At 41.2% G+C, this 17,078-nt stretch overlaps 1 protein-coding gene across 1 annotated transcript in view; it reads right to left on the minus strand.

Moving 5' to 3' along the window:
• LOC103359680 (SH3 and multiple ankyrin repeat domains protein 3-like) overlaps positions 1 to 16,659 on the minus strand; it is a gene marked incomplete at its 3' end in the record, with an annotated part of 36,197 nt that extends 19,538 nt beyond the window's left edge. Inside the window, exons 1-4 of the mRNA XM_008285150.1 lie at positions 16,456 to 16,659; positions 6,329 to 6,532; positions 4,674 to 4,745; positions 754 to 862 (exon numbers count right to left, since the gene is read on the minus strand). Coding sequence (XP_008283372.1) covers positions 754 to 862; positions 4,674 to 4,745; positions 6,329 to 6,532; positions 16,456 to 16,659 — 589 coding nt within the window. The remainder of the gene's footprint in view (positions 1 to 753; positions 863 to 4,673; positions 4,746 to 6,328; positions 6,533 to 16,455) is intronic.
• Between the last annotated feature and the right edge of the window lie 419 nt (positions 16,660 to 17,078).

A 17,078-nucleotide genomic window follows, 5' to 3' on the forward strand; every position in this document is an offset into this window, starting at 1 on the left:
ATTTCAGTGTACTGAGATTTTCTGTGGTTCACTACAAAACCCCATTCACCCCTACTCCTTCATTTTTCAGAAGCAAATACTTCAAAATCCAAGTATATAAAACCTGAACAGCATCTACACAGCCACAACAAGTAGTAAGTAAGAAATGATTTATGTATGTACTGGTCAACCACATTTTGGACCAGATGTCACTATACTTGGTCTTTCCTTATTTTTTATGTTTGTCCTTATATTTCCAGTTTGGTCTCTTACTTTAAAACCAGGTCCAAAATGTTGGACAAATAAAAACCTCTGAAATGGATCCTTTAACAGGGGATTTGAACTACTAACCTCGGCTCTGGAAACGACACTCGTATGTCTCTAATTTCTTGTTAACCTACATCCCGTACAAGTAATTCTATACCTGCATCTAAGTCTCAAAGTCAACAAAGCTTGTGCAAGAAGCAGCCAGTGACCATGATGTGAGTACATTATGTTCAGAGTGATGAACACTTTCTGGAACTAGGCCACTTGGCATGAATTGAGGTTATTGATGGTCAGACTGGAGGATGTAATTCTGCAGAACTCGATGAATAGCTTGCTCTTTATCCAGTTTTCCTTGTGCAGAATGTAGATACTAGATTTGCGTATTTTCTTTGTTAAGGTAGAACACATAAGTAAAGACACAAACTGACATTTTACCGTTTTGCAGCTGATATCTGCACCAGTGAGTGTGCAATGTTTGTATCTGTGCTTGTGTGCATTCAGCCTTACCACCAGTATCACTGTCATGGTAGTTGGGATCAAAGCCTCTCTCCAACATCTTCGCCACTTTGTCCACCTGATTATGCTGAATGAGGTCCATGAACTTCCTCAGATTGGCCTGTGCAAGCACACAACAGAAAGAGCCATTACAGTAAGAAGAAAGAACAAATGGTGGTGGGTGTGAGAGAGCAAAAAAAAAGACAGGATACAGGTTCTGAGCTGCAAAAACAGACGGAAATAGAAGTTGAGCTAGAGAGAGGTGTAGAGGGTCAAACATAACTGAGGTGAGTTGAGAAGTGGAAACGTTTAGGAAAACAGTGCAAAGCTGAGAGACACTTGCAGATAAAGATGGAGGAATTTAAGGTGGAATAGAAGGGAAGTGAAAGCGCAGGAGGAGGGGACATGACAGGATTCAGAGTGGCGATTGTGAAGAGTGGGATGGCTGCTCCATTCTGTTCTGTTCTGTTCCGTCTGCTTTCTTTCCAGGCCACATGATAAAAATAGATAAGAGAGCAGCTCCCCAAAGGAGAGGAGAAAATGAGGAAAGAAGAATGAGATAGCAGAAGAAGAAGAAGAAAACGACAATGGGTAGCAATAAAAGAACGGAACGGAAAGAAAAGCACAAGAATAAATGAGGAGGAGTAAAAAGGCAGGAACATGGGGTGGGAGTTGACATGAAGGTAGGGTTGTTCTGATCCATTGTGTTCCCACACAGCACTTATTCAGGGCAGTGTGAAAGGTAGGTTAGTCTAATCAACTGATCAACAATGGATCAAGCTTCATTTAGCCAATACATTAGCATTACCACATGCCTGAGCAGGGTCTATTCCAATCCTGCATGTGGGATCTAAACGTCAGTGCTTTTTATTGCCCTCTAGCATACCTAGCCAGCCTGCTCCTGTACATTTAAATCTGTGAATCTGTTTGGGACATCCCTGCAAAAAGTTTTCAATTATTATTTTAAAAATTCGTTCTTCTTACAGATCCTTTTTACAGCAGGCATTTTGACTTGTCATAGCAGGAAAAGCACAGGTGAAACTAATTTGGCTCAGTTCTACCTCGTGTCCCAGTAAAATATAATAATAAGCCATCATGCACAATATCAGAACCCTAAAACTGTCCCAGCAATGTATCCATTTTCTTTCTCATTTTAGGTCATGGTGGCAGCAGGTTAAATAGGGCTGTCCAGATTTCCCTGTACTGAGCAACGTTTTCCAGTTCCTCTTGGTGGAACTTGAGGCATTCCTTGGCCAGATGAGATATATAATACCGTTGTTTCCCCCCAAGCTGGATGTCCCAGATTTCTACTTGGCTGAATCCCATTCTTTCAGTGTCTATCTAGAGCTCATGATGATAGGTTAGAGTTAGAACATAGACCGACAGGTAAATCAAGAGCTTTTCCCTCTGGCTCAGCTCCCTCTTCACCACAATGGTCTGGTGTAACGCCTGCATTACTGCTGATGCTGCTCCAAATCAGTCCGTCCATTTCACGCTCCATTTTCCCATCACTCATGAACAAGATCCTTTACTTGGCGCAGCAGCTCCCCCACTAACCAGAGGGACCAGTCTACCAGTTCCCATTCTGGCCGCTTCACACTTGGCTGCTAACTGCCCCAGTACGCACTGAAAGTCACACACTGATAAAGCAATTTGTCATTTTTCTGTGAGCTTGTATTGCTACAGTGAATTATTGTTTATTGCTCTTGATTGGCCACACATTTCCACATTACTGATGTCTTCATTAGCTATGAGATTTCATAGGTTTTACTAATCCACCGAAAACTAGCTTGTTGCTGAAAACAAAACAGATTCATGGATAACTGATTCAAATTGATTCAACAATATCTTTTAAGCACTACATGCAAAAACATGCTTTGTTAATACTATTGGTCAATTTTGAGATTTTAGGACGTTTTGCTCCCATAACATGTATCTTCTTTGGAGGAAAACGTCCAAAATACACATTAACATCTAGGTGTTTCTTTTACAGACCTTTGTCTATTGGCTATTAATGCAAATAAACACACACTAAATGAGTTGCTACATCATTTGCATATCATTTGCATATTCAACTTATTATGTAAAAGGAAATTGTCTTCATGTAAGTAATAAAGTGGGTGTGTTTTGTGGTGATTTCTGTGATTTTATTCTAAAAATAAAAAGGATGGAATTTTACAATGCTCTTGCTCTGAGCCAGAAATCTCCACTTCAAGGACTGGGAATGTATAATTGTATGAAAGGACTGCACTGTAAAGCCCATTGTACATGCTGATATTGTTTAGTGTTATATAAATAAGCTCTGTTATTTTTACTGAGACCATGAAATAATTTGAACGGACTCAGTTAAACAAAGCAAGTTTTACCACAAATACCACAATGAGTCACTGCAGTTTTAATACCTGGAAATGTCAGGAGTTCATGTACACGTCCTTGTTTTTTCATGCAATGTTTTCCTTAATGTAGCTGATATGTCCCCCGTGTGTGTTTGTGTGCTGATGTCTGCAGGCTTGGTGATTCAGAGTCTGAAGGATGGTGCCTTCTCTTTCTCCCTCTGTTTCTCCCTTTGCTGAAAACAGGTTGGGAGACTGACGGTTGATTGGCTGTCTCAATGTGAGCTCCAGCCAACCACGGAGCACCAGACTGCATGGCAAACAGGATTAGCTCCGAAAAGTTGGATCAAGCCAAGAAACAACTCGACATCTTTCAAAGAAGAACCACATTTTCCTACTAATGACTTTTTTGCAAACTTGTTTGAGTGCATGTTTTCATGTTCCACTTCCATATTTATAAAACATGTTCTTTTCTTTCTAGTTGGTTCCCATCTCCTGTCCTCTCTTCCCTGCATTCGGATGTAGAATTAGAGCAGCTGTCAGACAGTTTCCCAGTGTGCTGCTAACAGGGAGCTGCCAGAGACACTTATGCTTTGGCTGCACTACAGGATTAACAGTAGCTGTGGGACAGCAGCCCAGAGCTAGCCTTACACGGCGATGAAGAAGCTAAATATCTTCAATTTACTGTAGAAATTTCTTTCAATTCATGTGGGAGGGACAGAGATGGAGAGTAGGAGCAGTCTGCTGTTGGACTGCCAGGAAAGAAAAAAAGTCTCCTTGTGAGCTCACAGATTGTTCTTGACCATTGCAGAGGAACACAAAAGCACTAAATGAGCCCAAACTGACAGGAAAGCGTGTTCTTCCTTCACTATTCCCCCGTCACACAGTTCAAGCTGCCAAACCAAACATACACTAACACTCTCCTAATCCAATCAAACAGTGAAGCTGCTAAATAGAAAATGCAATCTGTGAGAGTGCTTTATTATTTCATTTTGGCATCGCTGTTGGTGTGAGGCAGTCATGGCTGTGGTGTTTTCACACCGCACCTCCCAGAGGCCGAGCGACAGTCAGACTGAGGTGGGCGGTCGTGTGACATCTTTTTTCTTGAATTTCTTTGTCTTCTCAGCTGCTCATGCGAGTTTGTCTCCGAGCTGGCAATGCTTCCCACTTCTACAAAACAGAGTCGAATAAAGGAAAGCTGACCAATAACAAAAGAGTGATTCAGCCGCCTCTACCCAGTTTCCTCAAAGCATTTATTTGCTGCTCCAAGCGCCCAGAAACTAAATCCTCTGGTGAAAACTGTGTGTTTTATCCTCCCAGATATACTTTCCAATATGCTTTTCCTCTGTGGCATTTTTTTAATACCCATTCAGTATAACTGTGCTGCTTAAAAGCTCATTGATAATTTCACGTGTACACAGGTAGAGAAAATGCTGTAAACAAATCCAAGTGTTGTGCTGCTGTATTTGCATAACCAGTTTCCTCTTGCAATCAAAGCCCGCTCTTGTGATACTGTGATAAATTATCCGCAGTCTCTGTTTGAGAGCAAGAGTGCATTTTCACAAAGAAAGGGCTTCCTCTTCTTGACAAAACTCTTACCTTTGTGTGAAGCTTGGCAATCTGTTTCTCATCAACGTTGGGCTGCCTGTAGACTCGGCTCTTGTAGCGGAACTGTTGAGAGAAAGACAAATTATTAAGAAAAGCTCCAAAGCAAAGCAATGGCTCCAGCAAGGCTTCTATTAAATTTCTGTTCCAATAACCGTATACGTTTGGGAGCCAATAACCTTTACCTGAAGACTCTCAGTCATACATTGTTTACTTTACACCTCTGGGTGCATCTCGAAAGCAATTGTTCCTCTGGAAGGAGGATCACCAGGGGATAAAGCCAAAGATGTGTCCTTTTTATTTACAGCACCTTTCATTACTTTCATTGTTTCTGCACTGGAAGACTGTGAAATTTGAAATTAGATCATATATATTTTCTCTGAGGGCTTTAGTATTTTGGGTCAATATTTCAGTTATGATTTACTTTAACAGGCCTTTGTCTATATACATACAACTCCTGTTCCAGCAGTTTCGTGTACCCTGTAGTAAATGAATCCAGTTGCACAGGTGCTGAATAGAGTTGGGTGGCAGTGCGGTATTATAAACCAAGTACACATTTATCAAGAGAAGGATTAGGAATACTAGTTTTCAACAATCTTCTTAACTGATACTCAGCTGCGTTTTTAATTAATAGTTGATTCATTGTTAAGACAACTGAAGTACAGCGGACACTTAACACGCGCTGCAAAATTGGCTCAGTCACATTAGCCATTGGCCTGCAGGAACGCTGTCCCCGTAACCTTCAGCTCGTCTTCTATAAATGAGTGCTGGCCAGAAGCCATGAACCATTACAGAAGTCTCCGTCATGGTGGCTCATTGCCAGGTATACACAATACTCTCAGTTCCAACACTGAAACTGTCCGTTGTTGAAGTGACTGCCTCCTCGTGTCACTACAGTGTTAAATACAGCAAACGAGCTGCAGTCATTAAACAGGTGGTGCAACCAGGTACTACACCTAATCTAAAATACATTTTCTGACATGCAAGCTCTCGTCTTCTGGCTTATCAGTTAATATATTTTCACCAACATCCCTAACAGGGACAAACTTTGATGAGAAATTGAGAAACTGTTACTCTAAAGAGTAAACATTGACCAGAATAATGCAAACAGCTAACAGCCTTACCAAAACTGTTTTAATCTGTAACTAATCACATGAAAGTCATTTTAAGAGATAAGATAAAATAAAACTTTATTGATCCCTTTGGTAGGGTACCTCAGGGAAATTGTCTTTACAGGTACATCCCGTCCAAGAACTTATATTACACACATTTACAAGCTCCTGTTCATTTAAAAGCCCAGTCTGCTCTGATTGATCAGCCCAATAAAAGTGAGATAACGTTGTTAGTAGCGTATTGTAACCCCAGATCTCTGAGTACAGGGATGTAGCTTGAGCAGGACATGCTCCTTTTTTTGAGGGTCAAACTGCTCCTGTGTGAAAATGTGCTACATAGTGATGATACAGAAGAAAAGCCTGGACTTCAAATGAGGCTTTTCTGGCAGGTAAGAAGCAGTGTTTACTGTGGGTGAATACAACTCCCTTTTGGGTGGACTTTGGGCTTTGTAAGTTTGCCATCCTTTAACATGCACAACAACACAAAAGGCAGAATATGGGCTCTTTAAATAATAATCTAACAAACCAACAGTTTACCTCCAAAGATGGAACGCCCTTGCTGATTGGTTGGGGGTACTCTCGAAGGATGCGTTCTTCATCCAGGAACTTGCCATCCCTCCCGTTGCTGGCTGGTTGGAAGAGCCCATAGTTGAGGACGTCCTTCAGGCTCTGATTAAGTGTACACAGGATCCGCTGCTTGGCAACCCAGACCGTGGCATCCGGGTTGAACCGCATGCATTTCTGGTTGAGTTTAAGCAGCAGAGTAGAGCGCGGAAATGAGTGAGGGAAGAAAAGAGGAAAAACTGATTAGAAAGTGATGACTTGAGTGTTGGCAGGCAGTTACAGCAATCAAAACAAATGAAATATTCATCTTGGAAATAATAAGAAAGCAAAGCAGTGTAATGTTATCAACTTGTGACAGACATTGAGAACCTGACGTCCAACTTTTGACTGACAGATGCAAATAGGTTGGGACATAAGACTGATGAGAGGATTAAAATAGAATCACAGAACAATGGTGCCCAATCAAAATGGTTCAGACACATCCAAATTGGTGCTTTAATAACACAAACCCTGCCCCAGTTACTACAAATAAACTATGGGTGCCACGTCGTGCTGGCAAACCTTTTTATTGTTTTATTATTGCAGTGCTACATGCTGAACAGGGCCACTTCGCTCAATGGACATGTAATTGACACAACCCTGCTGCCCCCTGGTCTTCCCCAGTTTCAGTGGAAAAAAAAAAACACAATACGGGATTTTTGAATCAGAGAGGATTATGGGCGCAGTGCCGCGGCATTCAGGAAGAGTCTATGAGCGTTTACAGCTGGATGTGCTGCTCAGTCGGCGATAGCAGCCCTGAGTCTGTGATAAAGGCTGAGGGGATGAGCAGGCTGTGAACTCTGCCACACTCTAATCCTCTCGCCTGGCGTGGAGTGGGCAGAGGAGAGTCGAGGAGAGGATGGGAACATGAAGGGTTGAAGGTATACAGAAGCAGATGTCTGGCATCTGGCCGGGGCTGTTTGGGCTGATATGGCCCTTTTTCCTTCTGTTGGTTTATTATGGTGGCAAATTTCCATCCGCTGCCATTATTGCTGCCTCCTCAGCTCTGGACAGAAGCTCGAACATATTTATTAAGTTTCCAGAGAGCTGGGAATCAATGTTTTTTCAGCGGTTATGGTGTGTGGTGGTGAGGGTTCCATCAGCACAGAAAGAGTCTTCAGTTCTTCAGTGGTCAAACTAGACAACACTTCAGGAGTGTTGAGATTTAGAAACACGACTGACAAGATGAGATACAATGAAGAGGCCTCTTGAAGTGAAGACCTGCTGTAATCCAACAAGTCAATCAATATCATCTCCACCATTTCTTATTGCTGTGTGTTGCAACCGGCCCAACAGCAGGTGTGAATATCCAAACTGCATGTCTTTGTTGACACCAGCAATAATGGAAGAAGTATTCAGATCTACATTACAAGTAAAAGTCATGCATGAAAAATCCTACCTAAATACATACAAGCAAAATGTAGTCCAAGTGTTACAGTGAAAGTACAGGTTTGATCCCTCTGACTGAAATATTGTTATATGGACCATCATTAGATGATTAACATTGAAGCATCAGGTTGTCAGCAGCAAGTTACTGTTGCAGCTGCTGCAGGTGAAGCCAGTTTGAACCACTTTAAATACTGTTTTAAATACAGAGATAGAAGATAACTCCAATGATTAATGGGGGAGGAAAGACGCTAAAAGTTCTGATACACAAACCTGTTTTTAGTTTTTCTTCAATCTTTGATTTTTGCTGAGATATTGGAACATTTGAACGTTTACAGAAATGAACCCATGTGAGAAATTTCGAGGGACAACTTGTGATTTGTTGGAGCCCCACTTGTAGACATCTGAAATGTGACCCTGACTATGCACTGATTGTTGTAAGAAGCCAAAAAGGTTGAAAAGCACTGTTTTTTTCTGTATGATGTGCTGTATTTTAAAAGCTTGTCATATCTATAGTCTGAAATATCTATCTTAAAAGTAACTACAGTTGTTAGATAAACTTAATGGAGTAGAAGGTACAATACATCCGTCTGAAATGTAGTAGAGTGAAGAATAAAGCAGTATAAAATGGAAAGACTTGAGGAAAAAAAAAGTACATCTACTTAAAAAACATACCTAGATACTTTCCACCAACATTTCCATAGAGCTGAAATCGTTCAACTTTGACCCCTGTTTTTTTTTTTTTCTTTATACCACCACTCTGCCACATGTTACCTGGAATCACAGAGCAACTTGGAATGACTGGAGACAAATTTTGCCCTTTCTCCATCCATTCATCGCCATTGCTTTTAAGTTTAAGCTCTTTAAATAAAGCGTCTAAAAGTGAAGTCATTACACAAATCACTCCCCTGTCGATTACAATCCACTGGGATCTGGTTCTGAGGCAACCTTCTGGCAAACTAAAGTTCTGTGATGGAGATGGTGAAAGTAAAACTGGCATGACCCATAGTCAGAGTGAGAATAAGACCCAGGGGGGGAAATACGCCAGAATTTTAAGCCCATTTAAGGTGATTTCAGACACTAAACCATTGCTGTAGCTACTGCCTTTGCATGACATCAGTCTTGGTTTGGCGATAGTTGGGTTGAGCATATGACCATAGCAGGCAGTGAAATCCTAAGCGGCTTTCCAGTGTTCACAAACCCTCCATCCTCCGTTATCCAAGCATTCAAAGCAACAGTCTTGCTTGTCGAAACTCAAATCTGCCACTCTGTCCAATCTTTGAATTATTAGCAGAAATTATCTATGAAAAGATGCCGTCTCCATCTGGATGTAAGAACTGTGTACTGGCATGAGATGCAGGGGGAGATAGATGAGATAAAGTGAGGAAAAAAAGCTTATTTGAGGACAGTGGAAGATTTGTGGAAGAACCAAGGACACAGAAAAGTTAGTGGGGACAAGAAAGCGTTGCCACTCCCTGCATCTGCCTGTTTCGATCCAAGATGTCTTTGTAGTTTTGGCTTGTGTGAAGTAGTTTTGGCTTGTGTGAAGGAGAGGACCAGCTGCTTTAGTCGGGAAGCTAATTGATGACAATTTCCGAATGAAATCTAGTTAAAAGATAAGGAGTTCAGTGTTTGGGGAAAACACGTATTTGCTTTCTTGCCAAGAGTCAAATGAGAAGATCAAGATTATTGTCATGTGAATGAATATGCAGGTGGAGCCAGGAGGCGATAGCCTAACAAAATAACAAGAAGCTGAAGGACAAAGTGAGATCCATATACCTTTGCTGTAGCCAGTTTGCACTTGTGGAAAGTAAATAAGTACGTTTTACTCTGGTACAATTTTGCGGTACTTCACTTGGATACGTCCATTTCATGATACTTTCTCCTTCCACTGCTACATTTCAAAGCGAAAACATTGTACTTTCTATGTTTAACATACACAGATTTTACAGGTGTTGATAGCAAACAGCTGTATTGATTAACAATCACATCCTATAAATGGGACTGCAAGGTGGCTCGGTGGTTAGCGCTGTTGCCTCGCTGCAAGAAGGTTGCCGGTTTGCGTCCCGGTAGGGGCAACGGAATCTTTCTGCATTTGCATGTTCTCCGGCTTCCTCCCACAAGTCCAGAAACATGTTGAGGTTAATTGGTGATTCTAAATTGTCCGTAGGTGTGAATGTGAGTGTGCTTGGTTGTCTGTCTCTAAGTGTAGCCCTGTGATAGACTGGTGACCTGTCCAGGGTGTCCCCTGCCTTCACCCTGAGTCAGCTGGGATAGACTCCAGCCCCCTGCGACTCTAGTGAGGATTAAGCGGTGTATAGATAATGGATGTATAGATAATGGATCCTATAAATGGATGAAAAACTAGCAGTAAAATGTTCTCCCTGCAGAAGCTAACTTCTGACCAGACAGCATCGCAGCGTCGGAGCTGGAGTATATGCACGTGTTGTGAGACTGTGTGTGCTTCAATTATTCAGCTGCATGAGTTTGATTTCAAAGTGGCCTGTGGGACTCAATCATGTGATCAAGTGGCACCGCTGAGTGCTCAGTGATGAATGTGAAATCAGAGGCATTAGTGCATACATGTGAGAGGGCTTAGCGCACATGTGAACACACACATACAACCACACAGCTAATTACATCAAAGGGTCATGAGTTCATCACTGGGTCAATGCTGTACCATCCAACTTCACTAGATTACACACAATCATGCACACACTCACACACGTCTCCTTTATTCTCTTAAGATTTGCTATTCAGTAAGTTACCACAGCTTTTACAAAGTGCTCTGAAGCAGCTGCTAATGGACGTAAAGTATACAACAAAGCTGCTCCCTTGGACTCGAGTCAGATGACTTCTCCAGATCATATGTTTCACCGTTTTTTTTTGTTTGTTTTTTTTTTTTTTAGAAAAGGAGTACTATCGTGCCATAATATTCCTCTTCTGCAGACTGGGAGTCATCTTGGTAGACAGTATTTTGGTATTTCTACAGGCATTCATGGTGCCACCTACAAATGTAATCTCCTCAACAACTTTTCCACTCATGCAACCCCATATCATCACACTCCCAACTCGTGCTTCACTGTCAGGACTATGCATTCACTGTGGTGGTCTTGGTCACATTAATTGCAAATGTGCCGAACCCAAACTGAACCGAAAAAATTCACCTGACAAAAGAATGGGTTCCCAATATTCATCAGGTTTTTTTTCATGTTCTTTAGCAAAGTTCTATTTCTATCAAAGTTCTATCCAAAGAGCAAGTTATTTTTTTGTTTTTTTTATTCTTGGATGCCGTCCATATAGGTCGACATTATGTAATGTCCTTCACACTGTCTGAGCTGTCACAGTAACTCTGATTTCCACTGATAACCCCTGTGCCACGTCTGAACTACGAGCCCATCTATTTTTCAGAGGTGGACAGTGAATGTAGCACACTGTCTGTGGTGTAATTTTAGAGAGACAAACACTGCAGCTCTGATTAATGGTATTACAGCTAATTCTATGCCTCCAGATTACGGCTAGACTGTGTTTCCACTGACTTTTAGCTGTTGATCAATGTTCCTGTATCGCTTTGTCTCTTACAATCAGATATTCAGTTCCTCTTGCAATTTTTTTTCATGTGGAGCCGTGATGCTGACATCCCAAAGCCAGAACTCACAGCTCCAAAACTGAGCGTGAGGTATTTTGTAATCACGTTCATGCAGTTGGGCTGATTGGAAATCACAGGTGGACTCAATTTAGTTTGGTGATCACACATATTGTTGCATTGAGTTTGCACTTTCAAGCCTTTTAAATATCATCTTTCTGAAGTAGTTTTTATTTTAGTTTAATTATTTTTCACCTCTAAGATTCTGCGAATACTGACAAGTGTTGTACTTTGGAATCTTCTGACATTCAAGTGATCTTCTGTTTTAAACTGTTACTTTCCTTGTGTTGGCGTCATCAGGGAGGAATTTAACAACGTGACTAACGAGAGGTGCGTGGTGAAAAAGAAAACTAGAGTCAGAATGGAGGTAAACTCTGTACAGAGGGACATCAGGTGGCTGAAAGCGGACCTCTACCCAGTTGTTGCCATGCTGGCTCCTCTCCCTTTCTTCTTCTTGTGGGCTTCTGCTTTGTTCTGCCTGCACATGATGAGGAATTGCTCATTGTACTGTCATGGAAATCCAGTGTACAGCTCTCAACCCCCGAGGAGATACACACATCAAACAAATAGCTACAGTACAAAGCTCCATTAGACCCACATGAAACTACTGTACAGTACCTCCAGCTGCTCTTCCACAGGGAGTTACACTTAGGCAATGCTGGTCTTTGATGATAAACCTTTGCATCCAAACCTTCACTAGAACTGACAGCAAAGCAACATCCATTGACAGCCACAGCCCATGTGCTATATGATCTGTGGTATATACAGCACCAGCATGTGTAGCACGCTGGTGCTGTATATATGGCCCACATGGGCTTTAGAGAAACAAGACACCACATTGTCATCCTGTACTGTACACCTGGGGCTTCATTAAAAGCCACAGTGTGCAGCTAATGAAAGCATGGTGGTGCTCTGTAAATGAAACTTTCACAATTCCCACTGATTAAATTAACAAAACGCATAAATCATTCACAGATTCCATTGTTAAAGTTGCGTCGGTAATACAAATGAATTTCCGGCTTGACTTGGAGGCTGTCAGTGGTTAAAGTGGTGGTGTTTTTATTCTAGGTCTTCGTTAGTTCAGTGAGGCTGAGCTCAGGCTCATGCAAATTTCTGAAACTAGTGTAAAATCATTGAAAAGCAAATACAAAATGCATGTACCCATGATATACAGTTGGTCTACATGGAAAAGAGATCTCAATCTCAGTGAGACGACCTAAATAAATAATGGTTTTACTGTATATGCTGATCACCTGATTAAAACAGGCAGCAGTTTGAGACTGAACTACTAAGAACAACTGAAAGAAACGTGGAGTAAAGCAAGTTTGCAACAGAATTCAGCATCTACAATAACTAAAACAAATGACAAGGATTTAAAACTGCACCTAAAGACATACATCCGATATGTTTTATGACCATCTTGGGCTTCAAACGTCAAACTTTACCACCACACAGTCAAGGTGTGATGAGCTGATACTTGTGATCAAGCAGACTACATGAAATACACTCATCATCTTTTGATATAAGAAACAGACACTCGCCGGACACTTTATTAGCAACACCAGAGAAGTCTAATTAAATCCAACATCTCTGCCATGAATTCTACTTTTTTAGGGCTTTTACATTTTCATTTTGTGGTGACGTGCAAAAGGTGATGATTCTTATCACTGAGTTCCCAGCCTGTGGTGGTGGTGGTGCACTGGACTGCTTTGCAATTAACTCTCTGGACCCCAAATAATTACTTTTAAAATAAAACAAAAATGACCCAATTTACAAGAGCCAAAAACTGTAAGAACTGAAAGAATCATTGGATTTTCAACTTTTCAAACAATACTAATTTGACCCATCTCTGAACTTTTGTTGTTTTGTTGTGATGCTTAAACAAATCTAAGCTTAATGACTGTGATCATTTCTCAGAAATCACTTTGTTCTATGTCTCCTTTAAAAATTCTCGACTGTGAAGCCATGACTCACCTGCAACCCACAAAAAAAATTTAAAATGTAATTAAAAACTGCAAAGTTGTAAATTATCTATAGTATGTAGCGCCACTATTTTTTATTTTTTTGCCATTCTTGGTAACATTGACTGACACTTGGAAAAATGTTGAACTTCAATGATTTTTTGTAAAATTAATAATCAAAGAAATTAAAAGTTCATTTTCCTTTTTTTATGATTTATATATTGCAACTGTGTCATGCTGAGAAAAATACATTTTTGACTTTTCTCTACTTCTAGCTATGGTTGTACTGTTTCCACTAAGGAACAGGACTTTATATTGCAGTAAAAAATGAGCCCATAGTGAGTAAAATGTAACTCGGTCTTCTCTTCTGCAGGTGCTTCCCACTGGGCCATCCCCAACCTCCACTTAACGAGATCTTTCCAGGTAATGTAACATCATCGTGGGGCATTACAGTTGTGTCACCCCACTGGTCCTCTTCTTTGATGTCCAGAACTCGGTCAACTGACTTCTGAGCTGTTGTTAAAGCTTGTTTAGCGAAGCTGGACAGGTGAGACGCGTTGAATCAACTCATTCTGGTTATTAGGCTAACTAGCTAGCAAGTTCAGAATTTGTTGTACAAATCCTAGAATGAATTTAACTTTTCCACCCAGGTACTGTCACTTTATCCGTCTCTGCATCTTCCGATAGTCGACGCTAACCTGTTGCAATATTTCGCCAAATTGTAGCAAAAAAAACGCTCAGAAGCTCCTTGGGGTTCTGAGGGCTAACTTTGGCCTTTAAAGGTGTTGGGTATCTTCAGGCAGAGGCAGGCTAAGCTGATAGCTTATTTATTAAAGGTTTTCCTCAAAATGTCAACTTTTGCTTTAAACTGAGCAAAGCCAAAGACTTCCACATTCACATGATGTATTTGGGGCAGCAAGGTGGAGCAGTGGTTAGCACTGTTGCCTCGCAGCAAGATGGTCGCCGGTTCACGTCCCGGTGAGGACACCCAGGATCTTTCTGCGTGAAGTTTGCATGTTCTCCCCGTGCAGTGTGGGTTCTCTCCGGGTTCTCCAGCTTCCACAAGGTCCAAAAACATGCTGAGGTTAATTGGTAATTCTAAATTGTCTGTCGGTGTGAATGTGAGTGTGCTTGGTTGTCTGTCTCTAAGTGTAGCCTTGTGATAGACTGGTGACCTGTTCCAAGACCAAACCTGATGATGATGTATTGCACTGATCGATCCTGTGTTATCTTGTATTGTTTAGTATTGAACCATGCTGCGTGTACATGCATATTTATGTCCCTGTCTTCATTCATTGCAATTCATTGCTACAAAATCCAGTGTCTAACCCACAATTATTTACCATCAGATATTTAAACATGCATCCTCATGTTCATGCAAGTCTATATTTCATCCCCCCACATGCCGCCTACTCAGCCCCCACACATTACTGCATGTTACTGGGGAAAAGACACCATGTGAATCCTGCTGGACACAGCTCAGTTCAGTCAGTGGCTTTACATTAAAACGGTAAGTGAATGATTCCTGTGGCCAGCTTACCAAAGTACCCCATTTTTACTAACTGCAGGCATTGCAAAATAAAGTCCTGCACCTGTATGGAAACAGCCCAACGGTGGCTAGAAATGTAGAAAACAAACAAACAAAAAAAAGGTCTTCTGTGCGGTATGGAAACAGTTATGTCATAATTCTTAAAATAAAAAATAGAGGTCAAGTTTTTTGACTATTTGTTTTGCAAAAACTGAAGAAAACCTGGAATCACCATGTATAGCATTTCCTCAAGTGCCCAGAGGTGTTAGGAATACTTGACAAAATGGGATCTTGACATATTAAAGATAGGCCTGTTTACATTTCTACAACCTCTACAAACAAGACGTTTTTCACACTGTTCTACACATAATCCCAAGAAATCCACCTGCTGATAGAATCCTCCAACAAGTCATTTGCTCCTTTGTATGCTGTTCTGGAGCCATGCTGCATCCATTTTATTGATGGAGTATGTTTTGTTTCCCTCTTGTCATCTGCTGCCTGCAGTTCACCAAAAAGTCACAGAATCTTTGTCATGTGACTGTTGGCCACAATTATGTCAGTCATGCCTTTGCAAATGGTTAATTTGTTGCATATCACAATTTTGTTCAAAGACAAGGTAAAAAAAAACAAATCAGACAAATCCTTCTGTTTTTACAGTTTCTAGCTGATAAATAGTGCATTTTAGCTTTTTTGTTTTTTTTTAAGAAAACATGCCTTTCGATCCCGTCTGCGGGTTTCAGGGTTTAAAGGGATAAACGGCAGGCTCCTTCTAACAGGTTTTTAGAGGCAGATAATTAATATGCTTGCTTCTTCTAAAAGCTTTCATGTGCTTTAAAGGTAAATCTTACATGAATGGAAGGGATAAGAACGCGTTACAACTTAAAAGAAAGGTTATCACAACACTACAAAGGGACTGCGGGCCTACTAATGAGTATAAACTGAAATAAAAAATGAAGCTGATGGTTGTATGTTAACGAGGGTATTTCATCTTATGGCAAAGCTCTTTGCATCTTTCATGCAAATGTGTTTTATCTCTGTGCTGTACGTCGCTGAGTTTTTTCTAATTAAATCGTAAAATCTGGGTCTAGTGATCTAAAAAGAAAATACTATGAGTATCAGAGAGTGCAGTGGAGCACATGTGGGACTTTGCAAAATATCTGGAAATGCTGTTTCTACTCACACTCCACTTCATGTACATTTTTTTTTTTAAATGTATTTTTGAATATACCTGTTTGCTAAATGCATGCTGACCTTGATTATAACCCTCCACAGTGGAGTTGAAAGTATGAGTGCCTTTCCAGCAGCTCTAATACATTAACAGTACTGTGTTGTGCTTGAGGTCACTGTGGACCAGCTCCCAATAAAAGCTTTTAGGCCATAAATGAGGCTATAGGGTGTTGAAACACACATCATTAATTCACCAGTGGGTTTCACCAAGAAGGCTGGATAATCAATACTAACGTCAATATTTATAGCAAATCTAGTTCATGTTTCTCATCGACTCCTACACATTCACACTCCGTCCTCCACAGATGCTCACCGTCTGCTGCAGGTCGGGAATGAGGACACGGATGACCATCGAGTTTATGTGAATGTCGTCCATGCGGCTCTGCGATGGCTCGGCCGTGGCCCTTATGGTCTCGTAGATGGTTTCTTCGCGGGAGCTGTCGGAGGCACAGTCGTCGGAGTAGTCGGAAAAGCTCTGAGCCATCTCATCCTCGCTTGAGGTGGGGCTCCGGGGCATAGTAAGCAGGCCCGACGGATTCAGCTGAAACAGGCGAAGGAGGGGGGAGAAAGGTCAGACACTCACAAACGGTTCATTAAAAAGACGAGGCATTAAAATTTAAGAATTCCCCCTGCTCCCATTAGACACCTCCTGTCACTTTAGAGAGCCCCCAAACATGGTGCTTGTTAGTTTATCCTCATGCAGTCGCAGCTTGCACTGTCTGCTCCAGGAAGCTCCCAGAGGAGCTGATGTGACTGAGCGAAAACGTTTGCTTCATTAAGATTTACCGTATGAAAGTAAAAGAACTTCAGGAGGGCGAAAACCACCAAACATATCATACAGCCAAAAAAGGTCCAACCCTTGAAAATGTGGCAGATCAACTGTCAGTACTCCATTAAACTGAGGCGTCAACATGATTTATGGATCATCAGATGAAA

This window comes from Stegastes partitus, unplaced genomic scaffold, assembly GCF_000690725.1.
Source record: "Stegastes partitus isolate 25-593 unplaced genomic scaffold, Stegastes_partitus-1.0.2 Scaffold388, whole genome shotgun sequence".
Lineage (NCBI taxonomy): Eukaryota > Metazoa > Chordata > Actinopteri > Pomacentridae > Stegastes > Stegastes partitus.